We start from the raw sequence: 22391 nt of genomic DNA, 5'->3' as shown, positions 1-22391 counted from the left end.
CCCTCCCAAGATAGACAAGCTCCAAAAAGATTCACAGGTTCTACACAACAATGCAGAACTGCCAAGGACCACGTTGGCCAAAGCAATGTCTTCATACAATCAATCTTAAGGGATTTTGCAGAGACAATGGTAAACGTGGATTAGGCTTTTGATCAGAAGGCAGAATATTCATGACCAGCCTGGGCAACATGGTGAAACCCATCTCTACAAAAATTAGCTGGATGTGGTGGTGGCCGCCTGTGGTCCCAAATACTTGGGAGGCTGAGGTGAGAGGATCACTTGAGACTGGGAGGTTGAGGCTGCAGTGAGCCAACATCGCACCACTGCACTCCAGCATGGGCTGTTACAGAGCAAGACCCTGTCTCAAAAAAAAAAAAAAGAAAAGAAAAGAAAAGAAAGAAAGGCAGAACCTTTAGGCAGCAGATGTCCACCAGAGGTATGTGTGCATGTGTGTGCATGTGCACGTGTGTGTACAGCCATATGAGTTTTAATACATGTATAGATTCATTCAACCACTGCCGCTATCAGGATACAGAACAGTTCCATCGCCCCAGAAAGCTCCCTCCTGCTACCTTTTTGAGTGTATCCAAGCTTTATTTTAAGGCTTTAATCTTATAAAAATCTCCAGGGAAAGGTGAAATGCTATAGAAAAGTTAAAGATAGTCTGTGTTCAATTATTTGAAGAAACTTGTCATTCAGGGTTAGATTATTTCTATAGGGTGAGGACAAATTCCCATTACCTATATAGGTACTTACGTTGTCTTTTCAGGCAAATTTGGTTAGCTATCCCCTCCTACCCTGTCAAGCAGTAGCTATCTAGCCCACAATAAACTCTCTGAGTGGAAGCCTGATGATTTAAAGTTATGTCTACCATACCCATTATTTTTCGACTAACAATAGGAATCCAAAATCATTAGCTTGTAGCCATGAAAATTCTGAAAATAGACTCTCAGTGTGGCCATATGAATTACATTTCAAAGTGTAACCATCTAGATTTGGGGAAATTAAGGACCTTACGAACACGAACACACACACACACACACACACACACACACACTCATATACACATTATATAGATCTACTTCACACCAAACACAGGCATAAAAAATAAACTGGGAAAAGATCAAGATTCCAACTGGGTTTTGAGTTGGAAAAAACAACATTAGTATTTTAAAATATATGTTTTGTCAAAGAAAGTGACTATCTGATAAAGGTAAAGGAAAAATCAGCTGTTTCAGTTTTGGGAAATTCACAATGCTCCTTTGTTTAGTGGGCTTGTTGAACTTTTCTGAACATTCAAAAAATATTTTTGTCAAATAATTTGGACATTTCAAATTCTGCTTCAAGCATGAAGGGAGGTTGCCACTAACACCATTGTTACCTCTTGGGCCATGGTCCCCCTTGGGATGGTCATTTCAGTGGGAGGAAATACCCTTGGCTGTCAGAGGCCAAGGGTCTATAAACTTCTAGATGAGGGTAAGCGTGTTGAAGTCATACTGATTTGGATTTTCATTCTGTCTCCTCTACTCACAATAGCTATATGACCTTGGGCAGGTAGCCTAACCTCTCTGAGCTTAATAGCCTCATTTTAAAAGTGGAAATCATATGTACTCTTCAGGGTGATTTTGAAAATTAAATGAGATCATATATATAAAATGTCTGCCATACAAAAGATAGTCAATGAATGCTAATTTTGTCTTTCCTTTCCTCATTTAATTCATCTCTCTACCTCCAAATACAGCCTTATCAAAACTAGGTCAGTCATAATTTATCTTATTTTTTAAGACCATGGAAGGAAAAAAAGATGGTTTAATCCTTCTCCTAATCCACATTGTGACTTCTAACTTTCTCTGGCAGGAAATGATTTCTTAGAACCAACTTCAGACCATTACTTTTTTCTTTTTGGAGAAGTTTTACTTTACTGTCTTCAGCAGAAAAGGAGAGTAGGTGGTCTGGATTCCCCAGATGTGGATCAGGAAAGGCAAGGTTATGCTGAAGTAATGAACAACCCCAGAATCTTAGTGATGGTTTATAGAATAGTTTCTTGTTCATCTCTCCACCCCAAAAAAGCAGATTGATACAACATAAAGGACAGATAAGGGATAAAGCAAATATAGCAAAATGTTAACTGTGAAATCCAGGTGATAGATATGGGAATGTGTGTTATGCAAGTCTTTCAACTTTTCTATACATTTCAACATTTTTCACGATAAAATATTGGGAGAAAAGTTTATTTCTCACTTATGCTATGGGTCCAACAAAAGGTGGCTAGGGTTCCATGCCGTATCTTCTCACTCCAGGACCTAAGGTGATCAATCATCTTGAAAGTGGCTATTTGCCATGGCAAAGGGAAAGAGAGTTCTGTTGGCATTGCACAGACTGTTGGATAATTTCAGCCTGAAGTGACATGTGTCACTTCTGCTTACAACTCATTGGCCAGAGCTACCAGCACATGGCCTTAGCCCAGGCCATGGAGGTCAGATCCTATCATGTGCCTCGACGGGGGAGGGCTGGAAACATTTGGTAAGCAGCACAAGTGATTACCCTGATGAAAATAAACAACTTCATAAACTTCAAAGAATAACATACCTTAGGACTATCATTAATAATACGAACGTGACAAGGCAAATTCACGGGAAGCAACGTCAGTAAAAGAATTCGGAAACTTTTTTCTTTCTCATCCACTTTCCTTCTTTTAGTCTCCTTTAAAGGGAGCAGGAGAACTAACCCCGTAAAGGCTAACAGATTGCAAACTTCTTGCTGGCTGGTTTGCAGCCGGCCGACCAGCCAGCCAGCCAGCCAGCTCTTTCTAGAATCTCATCACCTTTTTGTTGAGTCAGCTCATTTTCCCTGAGTCAGTAAGAAGATGTGGAAGCTGTCCAGAGATCTTAAGAAAAGCAGAAGTTAGGTTGAGGGTGGTAAAGCTTTTCAGAAATAGGATAATAAAATATCTGAGTAAACAATATTTCAATATTTTTCTTGACTCAACGTTTTAGAGGAGTCAGGAAAGACTTCATAGTGACATTTAAGCTGGCACTTGAAGGCGTTTGCAAGGTAGGAAATGGAGTAGGGCGTTCCAAGCAGAGGGAACAGGCTGTGCAGTGGCAAGGAAACTGCTTTGGACTTGGTAGATCTGCAGGAGAATAAGAAATTCACTGTGACCAGAGACTAGAATGCCTGTCAGGATTACTGTTAAAGTACTAGCGTAGGGCCAAAAATACTGTATTTTTCATTTGTTAGCAAGTGGGAAATGAAATACCCTACTTGTTAAGGAAAAATTTTAGTCTTACCTAGTGCTCTAATAGTAGTTAACATGGCTTCAAAGAGAAAAGATTATATGCAAGTAATTTGCTATAAAGAGAACTATAGGCAAATGAGTTTCTAGCAACTGAATACTTCTGTTTGTTGGCAACAATTGTTGGCAACAATTAATATATCCACAGAAACTTTCTTTGGGAAAACAAGTTACCTGCTAGGCTGCAAACAAATTAAGGCAAAACTACCAGGTTATAAAAACAAACACTGCAGGAGAGTGGGCAGGTAATGAGGTGATTTTAAATGAAATACATTTGTCAAGAGAACAGTGATGGGGAGAAGAAAAACAAGGAGCTTTACGTATGATATATCATTTAATCCTAACACATGTTGTGAAGTGAATGTTATTATCACCATTTCATAAATATGAAAACTAAAGATCAAATAAAGTAGCTTCTTATAAAATGAGCTGTTTAAATTTGAGCCTTATTTTTGAATCTCTGAGACATTTTTCCTCTGTAAAATGGAGACATGACACATCCTGCCTACCTCACAGGGCGGTTAAGAGGATTAAAAGAAATGACAAAAGAAATTGACATCATTCTTGACCTTGACTTTTTAATCAGAAAATCTTAAGTTTTCTGATTCTGTCTTGATGTTTGTATATTCTTCAAAACTATGTCTTTATATAGGAAACTTAAGATGGCTGTTTGTGGAAAAAGTCTTTCTAGCATATCTTAAAATATGCTATTTTAAACTATTTTTAAATACTTAAAAATTTTACCTTTCCAAGCATCAAAATAGAGTATAACGTTTGGCCATTATCTGAAATCTATTTATGGAATATTTTAGGAAAACAAGTTTTATTTTTTAAACTCCTTTAGTTTTTCTCTTGGCATTTTAAATAATTTTGTTTGAAAATGTATCGCTCCTTTTCTTTTTCTTTTTCTTTTTTTTTGAGACAGAGTCTTGCTGTGTCACCCAGGCTGGAGTGTAGTGGCAGGATCTCAGCTCACTGCAACCTCCACTTTCAGGGCTCAAGAGATCCTTCCACCTCAGTCTCCTGAGTAGCTGGGACCACAGTTGCACACCACCACACCCAGCTAATTTTTGTGTTTTTCATAGAGATATGGTTTGGCCATGTTGCCTAGGCTGGTCTCAAACTCCTGGGCTCAAGCGAGCCACCTGCATTGGCCCCCCAAAGTGCTGGGATTACAGGCATGAGCCAACGTGCCCAGGCTCCCTTTCTTTTTTAATGAAATATACCAAATAATGATGTTATGTGCCAGGAACTGTTCTGAAAGTTTAATGCACATTAACTTATTTAATCCTCATAACCATTCTGCAAGGTAAATACTATTATCTCCATTTTCCAAATGAGAAAATTGAGGCACAGAGGTATTAAGTGACTTGCCTAAGACCACACAGCTAATAAACAGCTGAGCTGGGATTTAAATTGAGGTATTTTTGCCCAGAATCTGAACTTTTTTTTTTTTTTTTTTTGAGACGGAGTCTCCTCTGAAGCCCAGGCTGGAGTGCGGTGGCATGATCCCGGCTCACTGCAACCTCCTCCTCCTGGTTTCAAGTGATTCTCCTTCCTCAGCCTCCCAAGTAGCTGGGATTACAGGCGTGCACCACCATGCTGGGTAAATTTTACATTTTTAGTAGAGACAGGGTTTTGCCATGTTGGCCAGGCTGGTCTTGAACTCCTGACCTCAAGTGATCTACCCACTTCAGCTTCCCAAAGTGCTGGGATTACAGGCGTGAGCCACTGCGCTTGGCGGAGAATCTGAGCTTTTAAACACTGAACCATGATACATTACTGATGATAATGGGCCCTCTTTCTAAGTGAATCAGGAATATCATTAGGCTTATCAATTTTTATTTGATATATACAGAAACTACTGTGGTTTAATACAGGATTATTTATGTACCTACAGGATACAGTTGTTCCCATCTACTGTTCTTTTGACTTACTTTGTCTGCTTTTATAGTTTTCTCTGTCCTCTCTGAAAAAAAAAGAATATTTTCAGTATATCTACCTCTACAAATTGTCTTCTTCCCTTTCATGTTCTACTTCCAATTTCATAAGAGTCAGAAACCAGATCACCCCACATGTTAGAATTGTGTCTAAAATAGGAGTCAAGAGGCCTTGAGAGAAGCCCCAAGCCTTTAGTGAATGGACTTTGTGACATCTGTGACAGGGATCTTTATTTTTTGGCATGTTTTCTGTTCTTAACTGTGATCCAGATAGTTTAGATGGCTGGATAAGTGACTTCTCAGTAAGCGAGGTGTCACAAAATATAAACTCAAGGCATTTCTATTCTTCCACCTGTTCAAAAGTGTTTTAGTCATCATCATAATTGGAAGGATGGCCTAGTTCCTCAAGCTTCTGGGTAGCCATCTGATGCTTGGAGGTAGAGAGACGTGGCTACAACTTGTATAAAAATAGCCCTTCCAGATGGCTGAGGGGCAAAGTTACAACTCAGCAGCTCGATATAGCTGAGCACTCAAATTTTGGAGTAGGAGGAGAGCTATGTGAGAAGTAGCCAGAGAGACTGGGCTGGAGCCCAATCATAAGTAGAACAGTATATGCCAGGAGAGATCACTTAACGTGCAGATTAGCTGTTAAGTTTTTCTGTTACTTCATCTCCATCTCCACCCCACCTCCCTTGATTCAACCTTACTTCTGGCCCTAAGGAAACACATACACATACGACATACACAGATATGCACACACACTTTCCCTTTTTTTTTTAAAGGAGTATAAAATAGAGGAACAAACCATAACTCTTAAAAGGCTTCAGAATTCTACTAGTCTAACCCTTCATTTTAGAGATAAGCAAACTGAGGCAGAGAAAGGTGTGGTGACCATCCAGGATGTGAGCAGGACTCCCACGCTCCAGGTGCTCTGCCAGGGCTCATCTTCTGGCTCGTTTGTGGGACAGTGATAACAGCGCAGCTATCCCAGGACATGTTTCCTCCAAGTCTGCTTTGACTCATTTCAAACTCTAAATAAAGCCTTTAGTTAAAAAAAAAAAAAAAAAAAGTATGGGCCCAGCGTAGTGGCTCACGCCTGTAATCCCAGCCCTTTGGGAGACCAAGGCAGGTAGATCACGAGGTCAGGAGTTTGAGAACAGCTTGACCAACATGGTGAAACCCCATCTCTACTAAAAATATAAAAATTAGCTGAGCGTGGTAGCGCACGCCCGTAATCCCAGCTACTCAGGAGGCTGAGGCAGGAGAATTGCTTGAACCTGGGAGGTGGAGGTTGCAGTGAGACAAGATCATGCCACTGCACTCCAGTCTGGGTGACAGAGTGAGACTCCATCTCAAAAAAAAAAAAAAAAAAAAAAGGAGTGGATTATTGCAAAAGTCATGATAATGTCTCCACCCTCAACACAAATACTCAAGCTCTAGTCACTGGCTTGAAAACCTGTTTCACCAGTGAAAATATTTACTAATCAAATTAGTAAATATTAAATTAAAATGTGTAGTTCCCACTTTTTATTTTAAATCTTTTATTCACTCTGCATTTCTATTGGATATTCTGGAAGAAAAACCTCTGTAGTAAATCCATTGTTTTAAATATCTCAATGTCTGTTCAAATAATTGAGTGTTGGTTTTAAAAAATAGTGATTAGGAATGGGTTAGTACTTATGTTTTAGCAATTGTAATGAAGACTTTAAAAACAAACAAAAAAACAAACAAAAAACACAAGCTTATTGAGAAACATGTTACACTCCTTTAACATCATTTATGATCCCCAAAGGCAAGGCATTGCTGTTCCCTGGTGGCTGTACAGCATCACTGCAGGTAAGCGATTTGGAGGTAGAAAAGGTGTTGAGTGCCAGCCTTTCAAATTCAGTTCTACAATGAATCAACTTTTTTAAATACTCCCAGTAGCTTGCATTTTCTTATAAGAAGGGTTTACAGGTAGCAAAAACAAACAATCCCCAACCAACTTTTTCCAATACAATAGGATTTGTGCTGCCCAAGTAAATATTACATTATTGGAAAATAGCATGTTACTTTTCAAGAGGAAGTTTACTTCCTTCTTATGGAATTTATCCTTAAACTGTATGGTATATGGGCTTTGTGCAAGGTGCTGGAAGTAGGCAAGGAGGCCTCAACCATGATGTACACACACTATTATAGCACCATTGCTCTCCTGCTGCTGAGCCACATAGCTCACCAACTGGGGAGGGGTCACCACAGAAAGAGTAATGGAGCGAGATAGGTACAAGCATTTTTTGATTGCCCGCCAAGCACCTGGGCCTGTGCTAGCCCTGTTAAACTTGGCTGGAGCAATCCTGCTAAAAGGTCAGGCTTGATTCATGAATAGGTGTGCTAATTCTACTCCGGATACATCCCCCTCATCCTGTAGCATACAGGCCTGAGTAAAGCTGGCCTAGAGCAGGGATTCACCTGCTATATAATTATTGCCCAAATTAAGAATGCAAGTCAGGGCATGATTTTCAACGCCTTTATTAAGAAATATCAAAAGTTGATTACAGGTCCATATGCAGTTTTACAAAGTTCAAGTGAAGAAGACTGTAGGGATGCCATCAATGTGCGTGTCTGAAGACTATGGAAGCTTGTCAAAGGGGTAACCCTACAACTCCTGTCACTTTAACAATGGTCCACAGCAATGCTTTCCCCCCATTTCTACTAGGCTAGGCCATTGCACAATACCTTAAGCTACTTAAGAGAGTTTTAATACGTTATAAATACGTACATATTTGTCCTTCTAGTTTGTTACCATCCTTCCCTGAAAGAGCGGAGCTGTTTATAGGAAGCACAACATTTGAGTCCCATTCACTGCTGTTTGTATTACATTTTCACAAGGCCTGCTTTGAAAGCTGGCAAACACTGCAAGTTACATGTTACCATATTACACATGGGAGGACCCATACACATTGTTATTTTTAAATTTAACATTGAACAAAAAAAAGGAGGAATCACTTAACTTGGAAACAAAACACCAAAGTTAGTCAGTGGAATGGTCAAGAGCAGGACAAGCCTGCCAGGGCCACTGAACTCCAGTCACAAGTGGTCAAAAGTATGACCGAGAACAACTGGATGCAGGAACATCAGCACAAAATACAGATGGGAATATTCTCGGGAGTGGTACATCACCATCTTGTATGTGAGGGATATTGTGTCAGAGGGGAATTACACTTTCAAAATAACCAGGGCTAGTAGGTCATTAGTACCAGATGGGGAACAGCAATGGTGTGGCATGCCTTGTTTAAGGCCTGCGCTGGTTTATCTAAAAGTAGATTTCTGAAAAGATTGTCCAGTAGCATCAGAAAGAGCCACTTTCAGAGGAAGGACTCCTTGTTCACCCACATCAGACTGCGTGTCTCGTTGGGCTTGCATTCATACTCAATGACAGAGAAGGGGCTTCCCCACTGGCAGTGATCCCGCTTGTGGTAATTGTAGAACTTGACTTGCCACACTGTCTCGAAGGTCCCAATGTCTGTGAACTGAGGGAAGAGAAACATGCCTGATAAAAAACCTCATTCTGCCACGAGCAATAGATGAGAGCTAACATTAGTGATGTAGCTCCTGGATAATCAAGCAGATCCAGTCCAGATTCTCTTGGTCTGCAAGGCTCGGAAGGCTTTCCTTTAGTGGTCTAGCTCCCTCCTTTATGATGGGAGATATTTTCCTAAAAAGCTGTCTGTAAACCATTCTTCTCTATAAAATCTGATTCCCATTGCAAACGTGCCACTCGCTATCATATTGCTTTTAATAAAAATAACTGCAAAGTTTATCTTGTTTTTCAAGTTTAATTTTTTGAAAACTTAGAATTTTAAAGCTTACTCTAAAATGGCCCCTGCTGGCCAGGTGCAGTGGTTCACGCCTGTAATCCCAGGCTGAGGCAGGATGCTAGCTTGAAGTCAGGGGTTCCAGAATAGCCTGAACAACAAAGCAAGATTCTGTCTCTAAAACAAACCCCCATGTTCATCCCCCAAATGGTCCCTGCTACAGAAGGGGAATGGCGAAGGGAAGAGAAGGAATAAAGTTTACTGGCTTTTCTCAAAATACAATGGTACAAAACAACCTATCTACAATACATCTACATAAGATATAATTTCCATCATTAGTTTCAATTCCAAAGAAAAATATTTCATTCAAAGTGATAACCGAAAATATTTCATTGGAAGTGTTAAAGGCCGTATTTTAACTATTAAACATTGAATACTTATAAGTCAGGAGTCCATGCCTACATCTTGGGCTTAGATTATACATTACCCAGAACCATATTTGAGTATCTGCTATGTACCTTGCATGTATAAAAATTCGTATAAGGCAGGATTGTTGCTCTTAAGAAGTTAGCATTCTACTTCCAGAAGGTAGGCCCTGTAAATCACTGCACAGAACTCTCCTGAGGTATAAAGTACACATTTCTCTTGCAGCTGAGAAGAGTACATGGAATACCCTGGAGGCCACTGGGCAGATGCTCAAGTGGCCTGTGGGGTAGCCTGACCCTGCTACTGCCTTCTGGAGCTATTTAGGGGATCTGGCATTAAACTGCATGATGCCTGTCGTTATTTTCTCCTCTGACCCTCCCCTGTCATGGGAGGGGACAGGGACTGACTTGGCAGGATTCTCAGACTTGTCTGGAGCCAGAAGACGTGGACAGAGGAAGGCAGTGAGCATTAGGAGTCTTATGCTTCTTGCTGATACAGGAGGAGGGTGATCAGGTGCTTTCCAGATAGCTTTCCAAGATGCTCTCAAAATTATATCTTGCACCATTGCCTCATCCTGCTAATTTGATCCCAAAACAAGATCTAGGCTTTCCTTTGGGAAATTTGCTTGATTTGAAATAGTGGATGATATACCTAGAGTCCACAGACCTCCCAGGTATGAAAGTGGATTACCTCTTTTTAGAGAGTCATGGCTTAAAGACCTATATAAGCATACAGCAGCTTTATTCACAATAGCCCCAGGTTGGAATTGACCCAAATGTTTATTCACATGTTGATAAGCAAGTTTGGTATATTTATAAAATGGCCTTTTGCTGAACAATAAAGGAAGACATGCTGATTCAAGCAGCAACAGGGATGGATCTCAAAGACATGCTAAGCAAAATAATCTAGGCCCCCAAAATACATGCTGTATGAATCCATCTACATAGTGACAGAATGTAACCTACACTGACAGGAAACATCTGTGGTTATCTAGAGCCTGGGGTGAGAAGGGGAACTGATGCAAATGTGCAAGAGGGAACTTTTTAGGGGTGATGGAAGCATTCTGTATCTTGATTGGGATGGTGGTTACATGGCTGTACATATATGTTGGTCAAAACTAATTGAACTGTATGCTTAAGATGAGTCCATTTATTACATGTAAACTATACCTCAAAGTTAAGAAAAATAGAAATATCCATTTTTAGTGAGCTATAAGAAAACAGGTATTCTAAATGCTGCTAATGGAAATTGAATTAGCCTTTTGGAAGGATCATTTGCATGAAGTTAAAGGTGTGAGTACATTCAGGCCCAGCAATTCCATTTATAATTTATCTTAAGAACATCACAAAGTTTAGAGTAGTAAACAATGCAACACTAAAGGTCCATCTTTAAGGCACTATTTGTGGCATATCTATATAATGGAATACCATGTAATATTTTTAAATGTAAAGTATTTAACAGTTTTTATTTTATATTGTTACATGAACTAAGCAGAATACCATGAAGAACATGAAGTATTAATTCAGTTAAAATTAAACTTGGCTAGGTGCAGCAGCTCACACCTGTAATTCCAGCACTTTGGAAGGCCAAGATGAGAGGATCGCTTGAGACCAGGAGTTTGAGACTAGCCTGGGCAACATAGTGAGACCCTGCCTCTACAAAAAATGTTTGAAAATTAGCTGGGTGTGGTGAGATAGGAGGATTGCTTGAGCCCAGGAGTTTGAGGCTGCAGTGAGCTATAATCATGCTACTGCATTCCAGCCTGGGCAATAAAGACCCTGTCTCAAAAAAAAAATGTATGTGTATATATATATGTGTGTGTGTGTGTGTGTGTGTGTGTGTATTTAATGTTAGAAATCCTGATGGACTGTTTTATTTTATCCTATGTTCTTTTTTTAATTTTTATTATATTTTTGAGATGGAGTCTAGCTCTGTCGCCCAAGGTTGGAGTGCAGCAGCACGATCTCGGCTCACTGCAACCTCTGCTGCCCGGGTTCAAGCAATTCTCCTGCCTCAGCCTCCTGAGTAGCTGGGATTACAGGTGTGTGCCACTACGCCTGGCTAATTTTTTTTGTATTTTTAGTAGAGACGGGGTTTCACCATGTTGGCCAGTCTGGTCTCGAACTCCTGACCTCGTGATCCACCCACCTCGGCCTCCCAAAGTGCTGGCGTGAGCCACCACACCCGGCCCGACTTCTATATTTTTTAGCAGAGACGCGGTTTAACCATGTTGCCCAGGCTGGTCTTGAACTCCTGACTTCAAGTGATCCACCAGCCTCGGCCTCTCAAAGCGCTGGGATTACAGGCATGAACCACTGCACCTAGCAGATTTTCTTCTATATTCTTATTTGTATTTTCAAAATTTAACGATTACTTTACCAGAAAAAAAATTAAACCAAAACTGTATTTCCCAAAAGTATTACCAAATAGTCATTATCCTTAATATAAAGGACCATATGCATTATTAGTAAGTACTACGAGGAACATTGGAATAAAAAATTGGAATGGTTCATTAAAAACAAAACAAAGCAAAGCAAAAACCATAGGCTGGGCGCAGTGGCTCATGCCTGTAATGCCAGCACTTTGGGAGGCCAACATAGCAGTACCACTTGAACCCAGGAGTTTAAGACCAGCTTAGACAACATGGTGAAACCCTGTCACTACAAAAAATTAAAAACATTAGCTGGGCATGGGAGTGTGTGTCTGTAGTCCCAGATACTCAGGAGGCTGAGGTGAAAGGATCGCTTGAGCTCAGGAGGCAGAGGTTGCAGTGAGCTGAGATCTTGCCACTGCATTTTAGCCTGGGCAACAGGGCAAGACACTGTCTCAAAAAAAAAAAAAAAAAAAAAAAAAAAAAGGAAAAAATGACTAACACCTGCAAAAACATTCAAATGTAATTAGTAATTAAAGAAATATAAACTTTTAAAGAGATACTATTCCTCTAACAACTTAGTGACAATTTCTGAGTGCCAGAAACAATCTAAGCATCCAACATTAGGAAAATATGAAAATGGTGGCATATCCATATGATCAACTTACAGCGCAATTAGGAATTTAGGGTTGTCGATGATTCAAGGAAATGCTTAGAACAATGTTTAAAGGAAGATGAACTGGAATGGTTTATATACATTATGAGCTCAAATATGTAAAATAAGATGTATAGAAAAATGAAAATTACCTTCTAAGTAAAGAAATTGAATTTTTCTATCTTTACTCAGATTTTTTCTACAATAAATGTTACTTTTAAAATCAGAAATTTTTTAAATGGTGAAATGGATTTATCATCTTACAATAATATATACAGCCTGCAAGCCTAAGGGATTTTATAAATTCTATTAAAAATATGTACATTCTAATGAAATTATGACTTTGTTCACAATAGGTTAGTGGTGGTATGTATAAATCAAAATCTCATTTTATAATTTACCAAGACTTTTAAAGAGGATTTAGTATTGATTATTTTTGACCAGCACAAGGCATTGCACACTTTAAGTGCAACTGAATTTTACAATTCAATTAACATTTTAATTCCAAATTATAAAAATATTTTGTAATAAAATATACACTGAAATATAAACTTTATACTAAAAATATTTTATAATACTTTTCAAATGCCAGCTAATATTTTGAAGGAAGCAGCTTAAAATCATGCTAGGTAACAGAGAAACAACACTGAGATTTTTATTTTTTGAAATAAAAGTTGGTTATAAAAATAAAAAGCCCACCAAGCTGATTACAACCAGACAAGAAAAACATAAGGCTTATGTCTAAAAAAATTTTCAAAAGTCTCAATCTAAGAATTCTCAGTAACAAAGGAGACCAAAGTTAAAATCTGCCAATAGCAACAGTCATAGCTAAAGATATATTTAAGTGTTCATATTAATATTTCAAATTTGGTTTATTAATGTGGGACCTAAGGTCACGTTGAAGTAAATGTAACTGCTGGTAACTATGCATATGTCTTCCTCTCCCCGATGCCTTAGCTGTTTATACTTCTCATTAGCCGTCTTCCTATTCTTTCTTTTGGAGCTCTATTTCCTGGGCCTCTTACTACCTAGCTCAGAATTTCTTCTTGTCTGGCTAGAAACAGATGGGGTCTTGAAAGCTGACATCCTTCTTAAAGAACAGGAACAACTATACAGGCTCTTCACTCCCTCCCCGCCCATCTGTCCCTTCTAAGGAGAATGTACCCAGGCAGGCTCCTGGGTGGTACAATTTATGCACAGGTATAATTCTGTATATTTGTGTAGTACCCTATTTTATGTGATACTTTCACATACATCATTCCACTTTAGTCTTGTGCCTGGTTTTATTATCTCCAGTTTATGGACAAAAAAACTAAGATTCAGAGAGGTTAGATGATTTGCCCTCAGTCTAGACTCCAAAGCCAGCCAATGATAGGGAGCAGGACAAAAACCTAGGTCTCCTAATTCCTAGCTTAGGAGCTATTTATCACTGTACAAAACTGCTGATATAAATGGTTATAGTGGACAGTTATTTTTCTCCCTGAATGAGAAATTACATGAATTGTCACAGGTAGAATGCTTTAGGGCATTGCTATGGACTGAATGTTTATGCCCTCCTCCAACCCCAATTCATATGGTGAAGCCTAAATCCTAACTGTAATGGTATTTGGAGGTAGGGCCTTTGGGAAGTATGAGGGTCATGAGGGTGGAGCCCACATGAATGGGTTCAGTGCCCTCATAAGGTACATGAGAAAGATGATCTCTTCTTCTGCCGTATGAGGATACATCAAGAAAGTGTCTATGAACCAAAAAGAGGGTCCTCACCAGACTACTGCCTTGATTTTTGGTCTTCCCAGCTTCCAGAACTCTGAGAAATAGATGTTTGTTGTTTCATCCATCCAATCTATGGCATTTTGTTTTAGCAGCCCCAGCGGAGACAACACTCTACCTGGACATTTTATTTGCTGTAGTGTTCTTACGAGTTGCAAGCCTGGTCCACTTTTTACTTCACAACTAATGTGGAAGAGAACACATCTGATTCCAAGGAGAGGAGACTCATCTTTTGTCCTCAATAACAAATGAGGAATCTGAAGAGCTTGTTTTAAACAATTTTGGTGGTCTTACAACCCACTGGCATAGAATCTCCAGTGTACTTCTTTCTGTTCACCATGCCACCTACTTCTACTGCAGACATGAAATTAATCAAGATCACGTAGAAATCCATTGGCTTGGGAGGACAGAACAATCTTATTCATTGAAACATGATGTTACTTTATTAGTAAACAAATTCAGTATAAATATGCATCTGTGACTTTTAGTGTGGTGTGACCTATCAATTTCCACTGAATTTCAAGCCTTTCTATTCCTGAATTGTTTGAGGTTTTATTAGTAAATGTTTCCCATTTCTCTTCACTAAATAGGACTAAAAGTTCTAGGTCTTATAAAGTACATTTGTCTTTATAAGCAACTGTTAAACTTTTCCTAAGTGATTGTGCCCATGTTATAGTCTCACCAGCAATGAGAATTTCAATTGCTCTATATCCTCTCCAATACTTGGCATTGCCAGTCCTTTCAATTTTAGCCAGTCTGGTGACCATATAGTGATAAGACAAAGAAAGGAAATAAAGAGGCCGGGTGCAGTGGCTCATGCTGGCAATCCCAGCATTTTGGGAGGCCAAGGCAGGTGGATCACAAGGTCAGGAGTTCAAGACCAGCCTGGCCGAGATGGTGAAACCCCATCTCTAATAAAAATACAAAAATTAGCCAGGCGTGGTGGTGGGTGCCTGTAATCCCAGCTACTCCGGAGGCTGAGGCAGGAGAATTGCTTGAACCTGGAAGACGGAGGTTGCAGTGAGCTGAGATCACACCATTGCACTCCAGCCTGGGCATCAGAGCAAGACTCTGCCTCAAAAAAAGAAAAAAAGAAAAAAGAAAAAAGAAACAGCAGAAATCAATGAATTAGAAAAGAAAGACTATAGAGAAAACAATGAAACTAAAATCTAGTTTTTTTGAAAATATCTTTAAAATTGATAAAACCCTAACAAAACTGAGCAAGAAAAAATACAAATATTAGGAATGAAAAAGAGGACATCACCATGGATCCTATAGACCTTAAATTAGGAAAACCTTATACTAATAATTTCAACAAAATGGACAAGTTCTTCCTTGAAAGACACAAACTATGAGTTGACATCTACCTAATGAGGAAATTGAATTTCTAGTTAAAAATCTCTCAGGCCCAAATGGCTGCATTGATAAATTCAGACATATAAGGGGAAAAAGCCACCAATTCCACATAAATTCTTTCAGACAGCAGACAGAACAGTTCTCAAATAATTTTATGAAGCCAATATTGCCCTAATTCCTGACAAAAATATTACAAGAGAAATTATAGACAGATTCCTCATGGGCATATACGTAAAATTTGTTTATAATTTTTATTTGCTTGAAGTATTGGTAAATCAAATCTAGCAATATATACTGAGAATAATATATCAAAACCAACAGGGATTTATCTTCTGAATTCATAAGTGGTTCAACATTTGAAAATCTACCATATTAACAGAATAAAGGAGAAAAACCATATAATTATATCCATAGTTGGAGAAAGAGCACCTGACAGTGCATCATTGATTCTATTCTCAGCAAAGGAAAGTTTTTCAACTTCATTAAGGGGCATTGACAAAAAACCTATAGCTAACTTTATCCTTAATGGCAAAAGACCGAGTGGTTTCCCTGTCAGATGGGAAACAAGGCAAGAATATGTGTTCTTACTGCCCCTATTCAGCATTGCATTCCAGGTCTTAGCCAGTACCTTAAGGCAAGAGGAAGAAAAGGGCGGTGGGGAGAGTAAAACGGTCTATCCAGGGAACAACTGTGTCCGCTAAAAATACTAAGCAATCGCCGGGTGAGGTGGCTCACGCCTGTAATCCCAGCACTTCGGGAGGCCGAGGCGGGTGGATCAAGAGGTCAGGAAATCGAGACCATCCTGGCTAACACAGTGAAACCCCGTCTCTACTAAAAATACAAAAAAATTGGCCCAGCGTGGTGGCAGGCACCTGTAGTCCCAGCTACTTGGGAGGCTGAGGCAGGAGAATGGCGTGAACCCGGGAGGCGGAGCTTGCAGTGAGCCGAGTTTGCGCCACTGCACTCCAGAGCCTGGGTGACAGAGCGAGACTCCGTCTCAAAAAAAACAAAAAAACAAAAAAAAAACTAAGCAACCTTAACAAATAGCGAGTAGAATAAGTGAATTTAGCAAGGCTTCAGGATACAATATTAACTTATAAAATTCATATTTCATAAAGAAATATGCCAGCCCTGAACAATTATCTTTATTATTTCACCAATTTTACATGAAAGTTGACATTGTATTACTTACCAATAGTGAGATAAAACCATTTTTCATATATTTATTGGCCACTTGTATTCTTTTATAAATTGCCTATTTATATCTTTTGCTTATTCTTAATTTCCTACATCTTATGATTATCTCTTACTCATTTCTAATAATTTGTTGTGTAAAGTCACAGCTTTCACCAAATACTAGACCAGACAGCTGTCATGAGAACCAGCTTCTATATTTGGAAGGCTATTTCCCTCCACTCACACATACTCAGCCTCATTACCACCTCATATACCTCCCTGCCTTCTTCCTCCAAACTCTCACCAGTCTCCCAGTGAAGAGGGCCAACAAAAGGGATTATGATGATGATTCGTGCAGACAGACTCTCTATCTGGCCTTTCTCCTTGGAGGGACTGATTGGGAATTAGTCACACTGCTCTGTGAAATGGGGTTTGAGAGGCATAAAGTTGGGTATCACTTTATTAGCTCCCAGTACCAGGGCCTCTAGAATTATCTGAAGATCATTGCCATTAATCTAAGTCAGATGGCATTTGACTATTTCCTGACTTCAGTGGCCACTCACAGCTTCAGCAGGCAGTAAAGGGCTGTGAAATGTCATTGACAGTAGCTGCAGTGTCACTATGGGCAGTGGCAAATCAAGGCAACACAGCTTAGGAGACTACACATGTTACCAATGATTTTTTCACCAGTTCACTTTGAAGTGTGATATCAGAAAAGAACAGTAACGTTTCCCCCAAATAGCCAGTTATCCCAGAATCATTTATTCAATGATTTGAAAAACTTTTTTTTTTTTTTTTCAGACGGAGTCTCCCTGTCGCCCAGGCTGGAGTGCAGTGGCGCGATCTCGGCTCACTGCAGGCTCCGCCCCCCGGGGGTTCACGCTATTCTCCTGCCTCAGCCTCCCGAGTAGCTGGGACTACAGGCGCCCGCTACCTCGTCCGGCTAATTTTTTGTATTTTTAGTAGAGACGGGGTTTCACTGTGTTAGCCAGGATGGTCTCGATCTCCTGACCTCGTGATCCACCCGCCTCGGCCTCCCAAAGTGCTGGGATTACAGGCGTGAGCCACCGCGCCCGGCCGAAAAACATTTTAAACTACTTGGTATCAACTTTGGACTCTTAAGCAAGACTCAAAAGACAATAATAGCTAGGATATGTCATCAGAGTTGAAAGGAAATATTAACTTAAAGCAGAACTGCAAATACTAAAATTGCCAGAATTTTAATGAGGTCTTAGAGGGCCAATAAGCTACCTTTCACTTAAAATATCCTGAGCACTGGGTAAGTGTGGAGAAGGTCATCATAAATGAGACTCTTTCCTCTCTTCCAAGTACTCAGAGGGCAAAGAGGAGACCTCCCCAACTCCTCTCTGGAGCTGACCTGGCTTGGGGAGACCTGAGCTGTAATTTCCTGTTCACCTCCTCATGCTACTACTGCTCCCTCTGGGCCTCTGGTCTTAGCAGGTCGGACTCACACTTCTTTTGCTTTAGATGTAAACAGAACACTAGGAAAGAAGATTAATTCAAACAGTTTCAAAAGCACTCGATTCAAAACTTCTTCCTATTTGGATCTGTAAAGTAAGAATTTCTATATCTTTTTGAATAGCTGAAGCACAGGGTCTTCTTTTGTTTTAATGTGAAAATGATTCAGACTTAGTCATTAAAACAAAGATGTTATTACTTACCATAAGTCTTATTTGCCTGTCCAGGCATCCATTAAAAGGTTGGAGAGTCCAGGCGCGGTTGCTCACCCCTGTAATCCCAGGACTTTGGGAAGCCAAGGCAGGCAGATCACCTGAGGTCAGGAGTTCGAGACCAGCTTGGCAAACATGGTGAAACCCTGTCTCTACTAAAAATACAAAAAATTAGCTGGGTACGGTGGTGCATGCCTGTAATTCCAGCTACTTGGAGGCTGAGGCATGATAATTGCTTGAACCTGGGAGGCAGAGGCTGCAGTGAGCCAAGATCACACCACTGCACTCCAGACTGGGCGACAGAGTGAGACTGTCTCAAAACAAAACAAACAAACAAACAAAAAAGCCAGCCAGGTGCAGGGGGCGCATGCCTGTAATCCCAGCACTTTGGGATGCTGCGGCAGGCAGATAACCTGAGTTCAGGAGTTCAAGACCAGCCTGGCCAACATGGTGAAAACCCCGTCTCTACTTGAAAAAAAAAAAAAAAAAAATTAGATGGGTGTGGTGGTGGGTGCCTGTAATCCCAGCTACTCAGGAGGCTGAGGCAGGGAGAATTGCTTGAACCTAGGAGGTGGAGTTTGCAGTGAGCCAAGATCACGCCACTGCACTCTGGTCTGGGTGACAGAGTGAGACTCCATCTCAAAAAAAAAAAAAAAAAAAAAAAAGTTGGAGAGCCTTAGCTTAGTTACTAGATGATTTGAAGGTATGTTTTAAGAAAAAGGTCTGCGGTCCCTAACTGTAACTCGTGAATCCAGCAGTAAAGGCTAGGTTTCTATATGTGAATTTTCACATCTAGAAGCAGCAGCTGATTGACAGTTGATTGTTCCCCACCATGATCACATAGGTTTTGGTTTGAGCACTGGTCATCTGGTTGTATCTTTTTTTTTTTTTGAGACGGAGTCTCGCTCTGTCCCCCAGGCCAGAGCAGTGGCGCGATCTCAGCTTACTGCAAGCTCCGCCTCCCGGGTTCATGCCATTCTCCTGCCTCAGCCTCCCAAGTAGCTGGGACTACAGGCGTGTTTGTATCTTATTTCTAATAGGCTGATAATAAAGAAAATGATTGAAAATATAGGTTTTCTGATCAAGTCACCAGCTCCTATATTAAGTTCAAATTTTTATTCTAGTCTTGAAGCTTTCAGATAGCCAACACAATCCAATGACATTTTAAAGTCACCAACATTTCAAACTTATGTATTAAAAAATATAGACACTGGGCCGGGTGCGGCAGCTCACGCCTATAATCCCACCACTTTGCGAAGCCGAGGGGTGTGGATCACCTGAGGTTCGGAGTTTGAGACCAGCCTGACAAACACGGAGAAACCCTGTTTCTATTAAAAATACAAAATTAGCCGGGCATGGTGGCACATGCCTGCAATCCCAGCTACTTGGGAGGCTGAGGCAGGAGAATTGCTTGAACCCGGGAGGCAGAGGTTGCGGTGAGCTGAGATTGAGCCATTGTACTCCAGACTGGGCAACAAGAGTGAAACTCTGTCTCAAAAAAAAATATATATATATAATGTGTGTGTGTGTGTGTGTGTATAAAACATATATATTTAATATATATTTAAATATATATAGACACCACACTCTCATGGACAATTGTGAAAACTTGACATGTCCAAGTAAATCCAATCAATTAATTAGCAAGTCCCTGGATTATTCAGAGTTCGTCAAGGGAAATGTCATCAGTGTGGGTGCCTAAGAAAAGTCAGAAATGTCAGAATTAAAACGGGAAGTAGGCCGGGGGCGGTGGCTCACGCCTGTAATCCCAGCACTTTGGGAGGCCAAGGCGGGCAGTTCACGAGGTCAGGAGATTGAGACCATCCTGGCTAACACGGTGAAACCCCGTCTCTACTAAAAACACAAAAGAATTAGCTGGGCGTGGTGGCGAGCACCTGTAGTCCCATCTACTCGGGAGGCTGAGGCAGGAGAATGGCATGAACCCGGGAGGCAGAGCTTGCAGTGAGCCGAGATCGCACCACTGCACTGCAGCCTGGGCATCAGAGAAAGACTCTTCCAAAAAAACAAAAACAAAAACAAAAACAAAAAACAAAAAACACACACACACACCTGGCAGTAAAGAAGATATTAAGGCTGGGCACGGTAGCTCATGCCTGTCATCCCAGCACTTTGGGAGGCCGAGACAGGAGAACCACTTGAGGCCAGGAGTTCAAGACCAGACTGAGCAACATAGCAAGACCTTGTCTCTACTAAATATAAAGAAGTTTTTCTGGGTATGGTGGTGCATGCCTCTGGTCCCAGCTACTTGAGAGGCTGAGGTAGGAGGATCACTTGCCAGAGGTCAAGGCTGCAGTGAGCTAGAATCATGCCACTTCATTGCAGCCTGGGCAGCAGAGACCTCACCTCTACAAAAAAAAAAAAAAAAAAATTAGCTGGGTGTGGGTGGTACGTAGTGGTAGTCCTAGCTACTCAGCAGGCTGAGGTGGGAGAACCGCTCGAGTCTGGGAGGTCAAGGCTGCAGTGAGCCATGATTGCGCTGCTGCACTCCAGCCTGGGTAACAGTGAGATAACAGCCTGGTAATAGTGAGATCCTATCTCAAAAAAAAAAAAAAAAAAAAAAAAAGGAAAAAAAAGAGTATCAGGATACTGTTTACCTCTAATTAACTGTGTGATCCTAGACATATCTGAACTTGTCGGGCCTGAGTTTTCAATGAAAAGTGTATTCCACTATCTAATCTCTAAGGCCACTTTTAGCTCTATCATAGTATAAAGATTACAAATGGCGACCAGGCACAGTGGCTCACGCCAGTAATCCCAGCGTTTTGGGAGGCCGAGGTGGGAGGATCACCTGAGGTCAGGAGTTTGAGACCAGCCTGTCCAACGTGGTGAAACCCTGTCTCTACTGAAAATACAAAACTTAGCTGGGTGTGGTGGCGGGTGCCTGTAATCCCAGCTACTCGGGAGGCTGAGGCAGGAGAATCACTTGAACCTGGGAAGTGGAGGTTGCAGTGAGCCGAGATTGCACCATTGTACCACAGCATGGGTGACAGAGCAAGACTCCATTTCAAAAAAAAAAAAAAAATTACAAACTTACCCTTAAGGGTATTGCATTAGTTATTTTTTGAAGAAAGTCAGATTCTCGAATACTGTCATTTACAATCACACCAAACAGGACAGAAGGCCATTCAAGTCCCTGCAGAATTCCTTTTTGGTTGGGCACAGAGGAGAAGGCTAGGAATGTGTCCCAGCATCTTAGATGATTTGCATGATTTTAAAAAGTGAAATAAGATTCATAAATTTAAGCAAATTTTTAAAGTGGCAGTAATCCTTACATTTTGATTCAGTTGATTTTCAGATCCCCTTCACATATACATATTTTACAGTTGCAATTATTTAACATTAAATGTTATACAATTGTATGTATTGTCTAACTACATATCATTGTTACAATTTTGTCAAAATGTTATACAATTGTATATATTGTCAAACTATTCATTGTTACAATTTTGTCAAAATGTTATACAATTGTATATATTGTCTAACTACATATTCTTTGCTACAATTTTGTCAAAATGTTATAGGATTGTATATATTGTCTAACTACATATCGTTATAATTTTGTCCTTGTTTGTTGAGGCAGGATCACTCTGTGGCCCAGGCTGGAGTATAGTGGTTAGATCATAGCTCACTGCAGCCTTGAATGCCTGGGCTGGAGTAACCCTCCCACCTCAGTCTCTGGAGTAGCTGAGACTACAGGCATATGTCACCACGCCTGGCTCATTTTTTATTTTGTAGAAATAGGATTTTGCTATATTGCTCAGGCTAGTCTTGAACTCCTGCCCACATGCGATCCTCTTGCCTTGTCCTCCCAAAGTGGTGGAATTATAGGTGTGAGTCACTGTGCCTGGCCTCATTGTTCCAATTTTAATGATGACATAGGACTCTTATCATGATGT

At 40.4% G+C, this 22391-nt stretch overlaps 1 protein-coding gene across 3 annotated transcripts in view; it reads right to left on the bottom strand.

Annotated features, from left to right (window-relative positions):
* Positions 1–22391, bottom strand: part of CNRIP1 (cannabinoid receptor interacting protein 1) — a 49238-nt gene that overhangs the window by 11353 nt on the left and 15494 nt on the right. For 2 of the 3 annotated variants that reach the window (XM_008956330.5, XM_034953293.3), the window contains exon 3: positions 7728–8744. The exons of the other annotated variant lie outside the window; for it this stretch is intronic. In XM_008956330.5, coding sequence (XP_008954578.1) covers positions 8580–8744 — 165 coding nt within the window. In that variant the 3' untranslated portion in view covers positions 7728–8579. Of the gene's footprint in view, positions 1–7727; positions 8745–22391 lie in introns of those variants that run through there. 3 annotated transcript variants of the gene reach the window in all.

This window comes from Pan paniscus, chromosome 12 (assembly GCF_029289425.2).
Source record: "Pan paniscus chromosome 12, NHGRI_mPanPan1-v2.0_pri, whole genome shotgun sequence".
Lineage (NCBI taxonomy): Eukaryota > Metazoa > Chordata > Mammalia > Primates > Hominidae > Pan > Pan paniscus.
This window is presented reverse-complemented; position numbering and strand designations above follow the sequence as displayed.